The sequence below is a fragment of the Artemia franciscana genome, chromosome 11 (genome assembly GCF_032884065.1).
Source record: "Artemia franciscana chromosome 11, ASM3288406v1, whole genome shotgun sequence".
Classification (NCBI taxonomy): domain Eukaryota; kingdom Metazoa; phylum Arthropoda; class Branchiopoda; order Anostraca; family Artemiidae; genus Artemia; species Artemia franciscana.
The window spans coordinates 7,015,094-7,027,672 of NC_088873.1; the positions used below are offsets into that span (position 1 = coordinate 7,015,094).

The following is a 12,579-nucleotide window of genomic DNA, read 5'->3' on the forward strand; positions in this document are numbered from 1 at the left end:
TTATAACCCTAGAAAATGGGATTTGACCACATTTTTTCTCGTAGCTTAGTCTTTCAGGCAATCACCTGAAGTAGACAATTCCTCTGAAAACATTAAGTATATCTTTTTCCACCTTTCGGAGCAACCTGTTTTTCCAACGGCAACTGTCATTACTCTGACTTCTAGTATCATATTGCTAGTGCCAAGACTTATCTTTGTATTCTTCAGACTTTACGCCACGTTAAAAGAAGAATAACGATACAACTGGGAATGGCGTTTTTTTATTGTTTTTTTACAATGCGCTTTTTAAAAAAAAAACTTTTGTTTTTTTTTAACCAGAAAAACGTTTTTTTAAAAAAACAAGACGTTTTTTTTTATTGTTCATTGCCTTTCTATATTCTGGCCTCTTACCAAGTGAAATTTCGGAGATATAGCAAAAAGAGGGGTGGTCCTGTTTGACAACACGTCTTATGCAGAACTTGAGCAGAGAGATGATGAAACTATGCTGAAGAGGCCTTTTGGAGTGAAGATGCACTCCCAATTTTTGAGTATATGAGCATAGGTTCCAATTAAGAGGATCTATACAAGAGCAATCAGATAAGAAACATGCTCCCAAGATGTGATTCCCATCAACCCTCTTAATGGTTACATTCTTATAGACGATGGCGGAATGACAGTATGAAACTTTTGCTCGAGAGATAAGTAATTTCTTTGTTGTTTCTATGTCAACATAGATCATTAAATTAATATAATTTTCATCTGTATCCAGGAAATATATTAGTGGGGATAGGTAAGTATGAGTAAAGCCTCTTTGAGATGGCTACTCTATCGGTTTTAACACCAACAACCTTATATAATAACAATAACCTGCATAGAATAATAGGGGGCATTAAACCACCCTATGTTGAAGGCCATATAGTTGACGGACATAAAGAAAGAAGTGGAGCCCAGGTTTGTAAATGGAAAAAATAGGAATCCCAGTTTTCATCCAGATTGTTATTGAACGTAAAAAGGTTGCTTAAAACCTTTTAAGAAAGACTAATTAAGAAACTATTAACCAAACAGTATAGCTAACTGCAGAACCTACCTGATTATAATTTCTTCTGGAGTTCAAAAATCTATCGGTAGTCTTTTGAATGTCAATAAATGGCTACTTTATGTCAAATCTTACAGCCAGAAGCTCAATACACTCTTGATGATTAGCCATACTGCAGACTTACATAAGTAATTACAGCACTGTTTGACACATTTATTTTGATTATGAATTTTATTATGTTTAATTAGATTATATTTAATATTCACTTCATGTTTTTTAGGTCAGTGATACATTGTCAAATTGCAGTGTCTGGGCTAATGCAAATGTTAAAATTTGCAAAAGATGTGCGAACCCTGTCAACACAGGCTAGTCTGTTTAGTCAATCACAATCTCTGTCTTCTACTTTTATTGGACGACACTCTAGATGTGAAACTCAGTCTGAAGCACGTGCTGCTGTATTTGCTGAACTCTTTCTGCTTTTCAAGTAAGATGTTTTGGTTGGATATGAGCGGTTCAGCTGGGGAAATCGGGAAGACCCATAAATAAGGGGAGCGCAATAATAAAACTAGGGGGGCTGTTTTTGGGTTGTAATGTATCTGTCAAGCAATCGGAAAAATCTTCACTATTCAATGGTTTTGGGTAGCTCCAATCTCTTCAAAGCTTCTCGTTTTTACCCTGTAGACAAATTCTTGGAAGTTTCATTTTCCTAACCTAACTTCTTTCAAAGATAGCCAAAAGTAGCTAAAGTAAAATTTTACCCCTACTTTACCCTAAAAATTCAGTTTAAACAACAATCTCAACAAATTTAGACTATATAATATAGGCATCGGCCTAATCATTTTATATCTTTTTTTTCAACTAAAAATTATATGGTGGTATGCCAAAAACCCTTCAAATCCTAAAGAATATGCATAAGATTACTTACCGGTCACTGAAGAGCTAAGATTATTTCCACTATTCACAGTTTCTTTCTCTTTTCTTTAGGCTAAACGATTTCAGATGTTTATCCATTTTAAAAAATATACAACATTGACGCCACTTATCCTTATTAGTCTTTTTTTGGGGATTAGCAAGTGTAACCCCATGGATTCATAAATAAGGGGGTACGCAATAACACAACTAGGGGGGCTATTTTTGGGTTGTAATGCATCAGTCAAGCAATCGGAAAAATCTTCATTATTCAATGGTTTTGGATAGCTCCAGTCTCTTCAAAGCTTCTCGTTTTACCCCCTCCCATGGAGTCCCAGTTCTTCTTAAATCCTGTCCTGTGACTTGTTTCCACTCCTTTCGAGGAGTATGTGCTTTTGGTTCTGCCTCAGATTGATGGCTAAAGAGTGCAACCTTTGCTAATCGATTATTATTAAATATGTACGTCATTATGCTCTTAAATAAATGTCTTGAATTATAAGAAATATGTTTAATGTGAATGATTGTCAGTGACTAAGCCTGTACCAATGAGAAACTAGTGTTGGGAAATTAACGTTTCATCCTTGAGCTGTTTGAAATAAAATTTAACAAATGTTGAAACTATAGAAATGACCCCCTACATATTTATGTAAATCTATCTCTATATTTTACATCTAAATTTTTTTATGCTAGGCTTGTTTTTTTCTGATTCTGATTGGGTGTAAAGGAAAGAGGGTGAATATAATACGTGATGTCATAACCAGAAGCAATGTACCATCCAGTTGACTTCTCTGTATAATCACCTTAACCGTTGAGTTATTTATCATATCTTTGAAGAAGCTTTGTAACACCCTTTATTCATATTACTTACATAGTTACTTACTATCGACGAGAATCAGACGAAGAACTGTCCCGCCTGGCTCCAGTGGACTTTGGAATTACTTCCGACAACCACTTCGATCTGTCGGCTGCAACCTCCCAAGCGATCTTCTGTTTGTATCTGTCTTATTTCTAACCATGCGTCTGGAAGCCTCCCCATGTTTCAAGGTCCTTCTTGAATTTTTGTCAGTAGTTTTTCTTCTGTCCTTCCTGACGTCGTCAACAGGATGGTGCTGGCTCGCAGATGAGGATGTCTTGACTTATTGTGCCTTTGGGTGACGAAAAATATAGCCGAGGAGGTTGAGCTGACGTCTCTCATATTACCGCAATTATTTAGAGTGAATTGTGAAGAGGGGTTGCTTCGAAACCCTTATCTGTATGGAAGACCTACCTCCGAGCCCCTTCTTCACCTTTAGGAAAAAAGGTGAACGGCTCTTGGCGCTAATTTGAGACTACGCATAGCTGGGACTCAAAAATGAAGGACTATGGAGTCACACAAGTTGCCCAAATAAAGCGAAAATTCAAACAAATGCTCAACAATAACGAGGCTGTGGCAACTGTTATTTGGAAGCAAAAATTTATTTTTTGTGGAGTTTTTGCATCTCCGAATAAAAATTAATGCAGATTCTTGTCGTAAAATTTGGGGATGCATATGGAGATCTATTTCAACCAGAGTAAGAAGCATAATGACTGCTGGAAATATTTTATCTCTGACAATGCATGTCTTAATAGTGTTTGTGTAATCCAACATCATATTTAGTCATTTAAATATTACATTTTCGAATACTTTGCCCCCAAACAACCTTTTTAATTCAGGGAACGAATAAAAGTCACCTGACGCTGACCCTGAGACTAAACGGTCGGTGGTCTAAAATAAACAATAATAGACGCTCAAAAAGTTCCTAAACAAACCAAGGATTTTGTGAAGATGTTTTATGAAGACGGTCCACAAAGCTTGTTAATATATGTTACGATAGACAGGGTGGCAAACATAGTCCACAAGCCTTAAACACTCAAGCATCACTATTTTGGAGCAGTGCACTCGCACACTGTCAAGGCGCATGTGCATGTATTTCGTGATGCTTGTGGACAATTTCTGACACCCTGATAAATGCCGTAATCGTCAAGTGCGATTTGATTTTGCATTTAGGTTTCCTTCTTTTGATTTTCATTTATCTTTCCTTCTGTTGATTTATGGTTGCTTATGAGACTAGTCTGGTGTTGTTTATTAACCTGTGAGCTGATTTTCAGAAATAATATTAAATTCAAAGAAATAAATTCAATGCATAGATTTGTCAGAAAAAGGCTGTACCAAGGAGTTAGGAAAAGTAATAGGAGGGAAAACTCCGAGAAAACAATACTATTAATATCATTAGCGCTATCTACCAAAATCATGAAGTTATTTATTAAATTGTGTTGTCATATAACTATAAAATTATAATCATTTGTAAAATTATAAACGACAGTCATTTATAAAATGATATCATTTACACCTACCAAAATCATGAAGTCATTTATAAAATTGAAGTAAAGTATTAGTTGTGTCTATATCTTTTTTTTCTTTTCTTTTTTTTTTTTTTTATTTGCTCCTAACTATTTAATGATCAACGAAAAGAGTTTTATGACAAAAAAGAAAATTAATACCAATTATAATCAATAATATATATACAAAAAATAATACGAAAAGGAAAAATATTTGATTACATTAATTAAACTCTAGTCAACCAGGAAATAGCTTACAAATAGCATATTTAGTATTTTAGGACTCTAAGCAATCTAAATGAACACGGTGAAGAAGACAGGTTTCTGCAAGTAAAAGGTGGATAAAGAAATGAAAGGCACATAAGAGCATGTTATTCGACAAAATTCTTTGAAACTTTATTTTCTGTAGGTCTTATTTGAAAAAGAAAAGACTTAAGACAGGGGACAACTAAAATGCAATTACAAACAAATAAAATAAGCAAAACCTACGAGCTGCAACTAGATTATTATGCCAGATTATGGTGAAGAAGAATCGTGTGCACAAAAAATTATGACAAAAAAAATTAGATGTTTTTACTTTTATGACGTTAATAAATCAAATGTTATTAACATTTTAAGGAATGAATATCAGCATACGTATATTAAACTGACAATGCACATTCATTTGTATTTTTTTTTTCAGTAAAGTGCAAATTATGTTCTGGCCCTGGGAAGGCGTAGGGGTTTTGAGCCCTACCCATGTTAATTTCTGCTCGTTTTGAGTTTGAGTCGGTTATTTATTGTAATTTCTGTTCGTTTTTGGATTTCATTTATTTATCGATTCTCATTTGTGGTAGTTTTACGCTTGGTAAATTATTTGAGTCTATTTTTGCTTTAAAAAGATAACTTTTAATGGAGTTCTTTACTTTTCTTTGGAAAAATTATTTTTTGGAAAAAGTTTCTTTAATTAATAGATAAATAAAGTGCCAAAAGAACGTAGCTATTCAGAGAGAATGTCAATCTAAATCCATATAAACTTAGATCTTTAACAGAAATCCAAGTTTTAATAAGTTTGGTACAAGTTTCTTCTGTATATTATTAGTTCTGCTAGGAGGACTGCGTCGTCTTTGGTGCCTGTGGTGCATTAGTGCACTAAAATACTGTACCGGTAGTTTTAATCTATATTGAAATATGTATAAGAGTGCCTAAATGTACTTTTTCTATTCCCAGTCCACTTTGGACTGAAGAGGCTACAAGACCCAGCATTGCCCAACAAGCAAGCATAGCTTAGACCAGACTAACTGTATAATTTACATTTATGTCTGGAGCCTTCAAAATGAAAAGTAAATTTGATTCATAATACTTGTCTTTTCAAGATTATGGGTAAGCCCCTCGATGTAGGGGTCCTTGGGCTTTATCCTACACTCTTTTTAAAATAATCATGGCAAATTTATTTTAATATTAAGCCCTCCAGCAATAATTTTTTTTGTCTAAGAGTCCGTTTTAAGGATAACATTCGTAATTTGTCTTGTAAAATTATCTAACAGAGCTCCTATAATTAAGTTTTGTAAAAAAAAAAAATGCATAGTATAAAAGTAATAAAGTAGCCTCTTAAGTTTGTTTGGTTAAAGTTTATAATGCCTACTAACCTATTAAAACTAGTAAATAACGTTTATTTTTGTTTTATTCTAGGCAATGTTTAGACGCGGCAGTATATCCTGTCAAGATAGCTCTTTACCAAGGGTTTTCCGACATATCTGTAAGAAATCAAAATTTGGTCCTAGGAATTCTCGAGATATTGTCAGACCATTTGGCGAAATACACTCGCCAAATTGGAGATCACCTTGGAATTAGACTTGATGACTGTTTTGACAAAAGTGGGACAGAAACTGTTATTACGGTGAGTACAACAGTTAAGCTAAAGCCAAGGAGAAGTTTAAAATAAGTTTTTGTCATCAGTTTTTACCATCTCTCTTAAATGTTAAATAAAAAAATTAAGTTTTTGTCCGAAGAAAATAAGGAGCAACATTAAAACTTAGAACAAACAGTTTTAATGTTGCTCCTTATTTTCATTAAAAAAAAAGTTTTTTTATTTAATTTCTGATTGTTTTATAACCAGGGAAACCACCCCCTCGGTGGAAAATCCCTCCATAGAAAGTTACCCTAGGTAAAATTCACCCCCCGGGAAATTACCCCCGGACAATTCCATCCTCGTTTGGAATTCCCCCAAAATTTCTTGGTTTCAATTACGTCTGAAAAATAATGTTCAGCATACTTTTATTTAAAGGAAGACTTGTTATTTAATTTAGTTTCTGATCGTTTTTCAGGTCATGGCGGGGTCTGCCCTGTGTGGGAAATGTTCCCCATAACCCGCCCCCCCCCGCCACCAACGGAAAATTCCTCCCGCAAAAAATTTCCCCCTGGAGAATCTCCTCTGGAGATAATTCACCATGAAGAATTTCTCCTATGAGAAATCCCCCCGGAAAATTCCCCAAAGCATCTCCACGTGCATCTCCAGAGCATCTCATCTAACGTTGGATGTAACATCATCCAACGACAAAATAAGACAAATAAAACCAATTTCATATATGAATTCAGGCAAAATTCCGTTACCCTGTTAAGCTCCGAAAAGATCTCCTGGTAGTATTTATTTAGGTCCAACCTAGCTAAATTTCTGGGTAATACAGTTGACCCATTCAACCTCTCCAAATTTTGTCTCGGTAGGCAAGTAAAAGTAACATTTTGTGTTAAGCAAAATCTGCAATAAGAAGGTTGCTATTACTGAGCTGTACCTATATTCAGGCTTAATCCACCTGAAGGGAGGACAGAGAATAATTTATACTTCCTCCCTACCCAGACCATCTTATCTATTTACCTAAATGTTAGCAAAAGTAAAAAAAATGTTAGCCTAAAAATATCCTTTTTGATACATTAGGCACCCACTATGTAACAAACCACTGATACTCCTTCATAATTACTGATGCAAAATTTCCCCCCGGATGCTTCTATCTTTTCTGAAAATCCCCCCGGGAAATTCTGCCTGAAAGATTTCTTCTTAGCATACTTTCATTAGAAAAAGTTTAGAAATACTTTCATTAGAAAGTTTATTGTTTAATTCCCGATCGTTTTCACTCCCATGTAGAATTTCCTCTGGAAAGTCCCCCCTCCGGAAACGTCCCTCCCAACAGCAATTTCTCCCCGTAGAAAATATCCCCCCCAAAGATTATTTGTATACTTCTCAGTAACCAATACTATATCTGAACAATGGGCAAAGTTCATAGCTTTCAGCCCTTTTCTTGGGAACTTTGGGGGGTCAAGTCATCCTAGAAGACATAGTTATTAGGTCTTTCGACTATGCTGAACAAATTGGCTATCTCAAAATTTGTATTGGACGACTTTGGGGGAAAAGGTGCGTGGGAGTGCTAGCTACCTTCCAATATTTTGGCCACATAAAAAGGGCACTAGAACTTTTAATATCCATCAAATGAGTCTTCTCCCGATCTTCTAGGATCACTTGTTCGATACGATCACCCCTGGGAAAACAAGCAAAAAGAAATAAACATGCATCACGTTATCTTTCTTGTAGCAAAAAAAAATGCAAGATTCGACATTTTTGTATATAAGAGATTGAAGTCTCTGCAGTGGGGTTCTCTGATATTTTGACTCTGTTGGTGTGACTTTAATTAAGATCGTTTGATGTTTTGGTGGTGTTTTTCGCCTTTCACTTGATGTTTCGGTAGTGTTTCCCGCCTTTTTCAAAGACTGGGCAAATTTTCTCCGGCTTGTAACTTTTGATTGGTAAATTTAAATAAGATGGATTTTATATATTTGAATAAGCATCAAAACTCAATTCTTTTGATGTATCTATTGTTATCAAGACTCTGTTTCTTAGATTTTCGGTTATTATTGAGATAAATCACTCCTTACTTACAGTTTGCTACCACGAACTGTTTGATTTTAAAATTCAGACCGATTTTACGTTTATGAATTCTGAGTCTATTTCCTACAATTTTTTTATCATCTGCATGATTTTGTGCTTTTAATTTGAAAGGTAATCCAAAACATGGTAATTTACCTATTGCTTGCCACGATAGATTTATTGCCAGCGGTTCACTGAACCGCCATCTATTACTTTACTTAGAACTTACTAATAAGGCCCAGGGTTTCCACTTCCAGGCTGGTCGATTAAACTAACTAATGTATAGAAGGATTTACTAAAAAAAAAGATCTTCCCATTAAATATACTCATCATCAGAGCTTGAATCTCCATTACATACAACAACAACAAAAAACGAAAAAAAATGAAAAACTTAAAGCGAGTAGGATTTTCAGTCATAAAAAAAACCAATGCTTCAACAAAACTGTCCTCAGTTCTCAAAAAAGGAAAAAAAGTATATAAAAAACAAGAACTAATCTTTGAAGTAATCAGCACTTAACCAAAAAAAGAAGGCATACCGTACCAAACAAAAAAGACAATTCAAGTTGGTTGGCCAAGAATTATTTACCTAGTGACTACCACAGCCTTTTGTACTCATTTGATTCGTATTAAGACGACAAATTTTTCTTGTTTCAAAAATGATGAGGAATGTGAGCTGAATTTCCTTTTTTAAATTATCGTAAATATGGGTTGTTCGAATACCTTCAGTATATCTATATAAAGCAAGGTCTTTGCGTATGCATTATTAGTTTCCACTCCTTTCCTAAAAGATTATTGTAAACTATATACTGTGGGAAGTAAGGTTGCCTCGCTGATAACAACTAAACGATCCGGATATGCAAAAAGGGTCAAAGACGAATCAGAATCTTACTTTTTTTTTCGTTTTTTGTTGCACGTCATGTATGGTCAGTTTGGTCTTTGACGTATGAAGCGTGAGGTCCATGAACACTACGGGCAAGTATTTCCATTCCATATTTTAATTTCAAATAGTCTGTTCTTGACTGTTCAAATAAAGCGTTAATCATGAATGTGATGACTTTAGATGATGATTCTGATAACTTTGTGTAGCTTCGTGTTAGCGTCGCGTCAGGACGAGTCTATTTGTGAGAAATTATGATTAACCTAAAGTGATTTTACCAATTAGCCTAGAAAATCCCATACGTAGTTTGGTAGCAACTATAGTTTTAAGTAGTCATAACTAGTAAGGTATAATCAGCACAGTTTTAGAATCTTAATTTAGACTACTAGCATTATAGAAAGAAGAGATCATATATAGTATATAGTATATGTATATAGTATGTAATAGTATATAGTATATGTATATATGTATATAGTATATGTATATAGATTAAGAATGCAATTAGTAGCACTTTTGAACTTAATAATTTAATTGCCCAAGATGTTACTTTTTAGCTTGTGGAAAACAATGCAAATCAGGGGCACTCTAAAGTTCCAGCCCCGTCCAGTAGGACAAATTTTGAAAATTAATTTGACTCGTTTATGCTCTAATTTGAAGAAAAGTAATTGCTGATATTTAAGGTTTCAATTTTAGCTTGAAACGCTACGTGAACTACCGTTTCCAAGCGCTTTTCTGTTTATGTGGGAGTTTTTATCCTCATTTGCTGATAAATTATCTTATTTTGGCATTTTTCCGGGGATTTTAGGGACGGCTGGTTAGTAGTTAACTGATAAAATCTACTTTGAGACAATTTAAAATTAGGTGCAATAGTGTTTAGGTTGAAATTAAAGTTTTTCATTGCGTGACTTGACAATAGCATATCCTTGGTGAATTTCCTTATACAGGGGTTCGAATCCTGGTATCAATGGTTATTTGGTTTCTTAATGGGGGACAGTGGTGTGATTCTGCAAGCTCAGCCAGAGTTGACCCAGCTCTAAATAAGTACGTGGAGAAATTTGGGAGGGTGTGCGAAAGGACTGGATGACTGGTCCTCCAACCCCAAAGAACTTCCCGTCGGAAGGGACTATCCAGAACACCGCCAGAAGGGACTACCTAGTGCCATATTCTTTTTTTATTATTCTTATATCAACAATCTTTATTCCAATTCAGTACGTCGCTTTTTGGTGCTATTTATTGGTACATTAACTTAATAAGATCGCTGAGTTATATTCTCGGGGGCTTCCTAAAGGAGTGGGGAGACCGGGCCTTAACCACCCCCTCTCTTCCTCTGGAGACCAAAATCATACAACAAGTATAGAATATTGTAATGCTTGTAATAGATAAGTACTTTTCTTGCAAAAAGTTTCTTCTCAAGTTTTGGTCCTCCTCTCCTGGAAAGTTTTTTAATGTTCTCCTATCAGAAAACTTTATTTGGTTGTTCCTGTTGGCATTAATAAACAAATTAAGCTCCTATCTAACTATCCGTGTAACACTACTGGCTTGTATATTCAAGTTTTTGTACTTATCAGTCATGTTAAATTTTCAGAAAAAGTTCTCTTTAATTTTGATTTGGATATTTTTGATTGTAAGATGAGATTTCACCAATGGGCACAATGCTGGAAATCTGCCAAATGAACTGCCCAAGACGGTCATCTTTCCAGATTTTTTTTTCTGTTATTTTTTCTTTTGTTGTTTTTTTTTATTTTTCCAGCATATGTCTTTGGATTTTCAATCACTTTTCACGCGGTTTTTTTTTTCGTGCAAAATGTACTACAATTTGTTGAGCCAGACAAGTAAAAAAAAACCACCTTCGAAAATCACAGTGTCTAAGTTGTCGCAATCTTTTGACTGAATTATTCAACTCCTTCTAGGAGCCATTATGCTACCTGCTCCAAGTATGTGCCTACCTTGCTGCCAAACCACAAACCAGTCAAACCATTTCAGAAGATATTGATCACCTTCGTGACAACCTTAGCAAAAATTTGGACGCCATCTGTAATTACCTTGCGGACTGGGATCTTGGAGATTGGGATTTAACGGAATCAACTAATCTTGACGCCTCCACCCCCCTTGGACGTAGTAATATACTTAAAGTGAAGTTTATAGCAACGCTGTATATACCCATGATGGAGATGTGTATTTTAAAGGGGGCCTTGCGTATTAGAATGAAAGCCGAGTTGCTGCTTACTTTATACAGGAAATATAAGCAACTAATTGACTTTTTGAAAGAGGGACAAGAGAAGCTCAAGAGAAAAGACAAAGGGAAGAAAAATAAAGATAAGTCCGTTACCCCTCAAGATGATGTTAAAACAGCCATAGAAGAGTATGAAGGTTGCCATATGGCAGTGGGTAGCTTGGCAGTAATTTTACAGGTACATTTGTAACTTACATTGATTTATCAGATTACTTTTTGTTTGACATTTACCCCTTCCCCCCTGATACTACAATATTTTCATGGTTTACTAGTATTTTTCTTTCACTGATATTATTCTCTTTTTTTTGGGGGGGGGGGCTATTTTCAAAAGAAATCCCTTCCTCCCTCCCTCAAAACTAATACCTTGTATACGTGCATTCGTTGTGTAAAGAGCGATAATGAAGCAGGAAATTACATGACTTTTGGAAATTACTTCTTTTTTTGTCACTTTAAGCGACTATGCTCTTTTGAAGTAACGTTAAAATCCTATATTCGTGTCTGAGATATATTAATTCTTGGCGTTATTTCGGAATATAAATAAGTATTTTCATATGAAAAACATCAAATCGACGTAAAATCACCCCCCCCCCCCACATTGCACAGGGGCCTTATATTTTGATATTGGCTCGATTTAATTTTTTGATTTTGTTTTAACTTTTTGATTTAATTAGATTCAACTTTTAATGTTGATCTTTTAAATGAAGAAAATTTTTATCTTTAGCCATTGAGCTAATGGGGAGGGGGTCAATTGCAAAGGCACCTCATAGGAAGTGGCCTATTTGTTCGTATTAAATTTTAATTCCTTATTAATTCTTTTTTTTTATTCTTTATTTGCATATGTAACTTTTGTTGTCTTTTTTTCTTTATAACTTGTCGTATATTCACTGAACTCTAGTCTTAATTTTGCTTGGAGGGGGAGGGGGAAGTCACAACTGTTTCTAGGGAGTGACGTTCATTTTTAAAGAACATTCATTTTTATTCAAAATTTTTGATCTCACCTTGGGAAAGAATTGGATCTTTGAACAACTTTAGTATTATGATCAAGGCAAAATTTTGTTATGACGGACTCTGCTTAAATACCTAGGGACATTTCTGTGCCGCCAAGCGGTCCTGTTATACTGAAATTCCAAAATATCGTAGGAAACTTTACAATGCTTATTAATTGACTAGCTATATTGGAGTTTTAATTAGATGTCAGTTTGACTCACATATTTTTTGGGCAATAATGCCAATAATAGTTTATTTATGCCCTCTATATACAAAATCCACGCCTCTGCAGTAAATTAAAA

The 12,579-nt window shown here is 34.8% G+C and overlaps 1 protein-coding gene across 1 annotated transcript in view; it reads left to right on the top strand.

Moving 5' to 3' along the window:
• The window catches only part of LOC136032741 (uncharacterized), a gene marked incomplete in the record, with an annotated part of 107,569 nt that overhangs the window by 62,226 nt on the left and 32,764 nt on the right, over positions 1–12,579 (top strand). Inside the window, 3 exon segments of the mRNA XM_065713076.1 lie at positions 1,296–1,499; positions 5,954–6,161; positions 10,968–11,468. Coding sequence (XP_065569148.1) covers positions 1,296–1,499; positions 5,954–6,161; positions 10,968–11,468 — 913 coding nt within the window.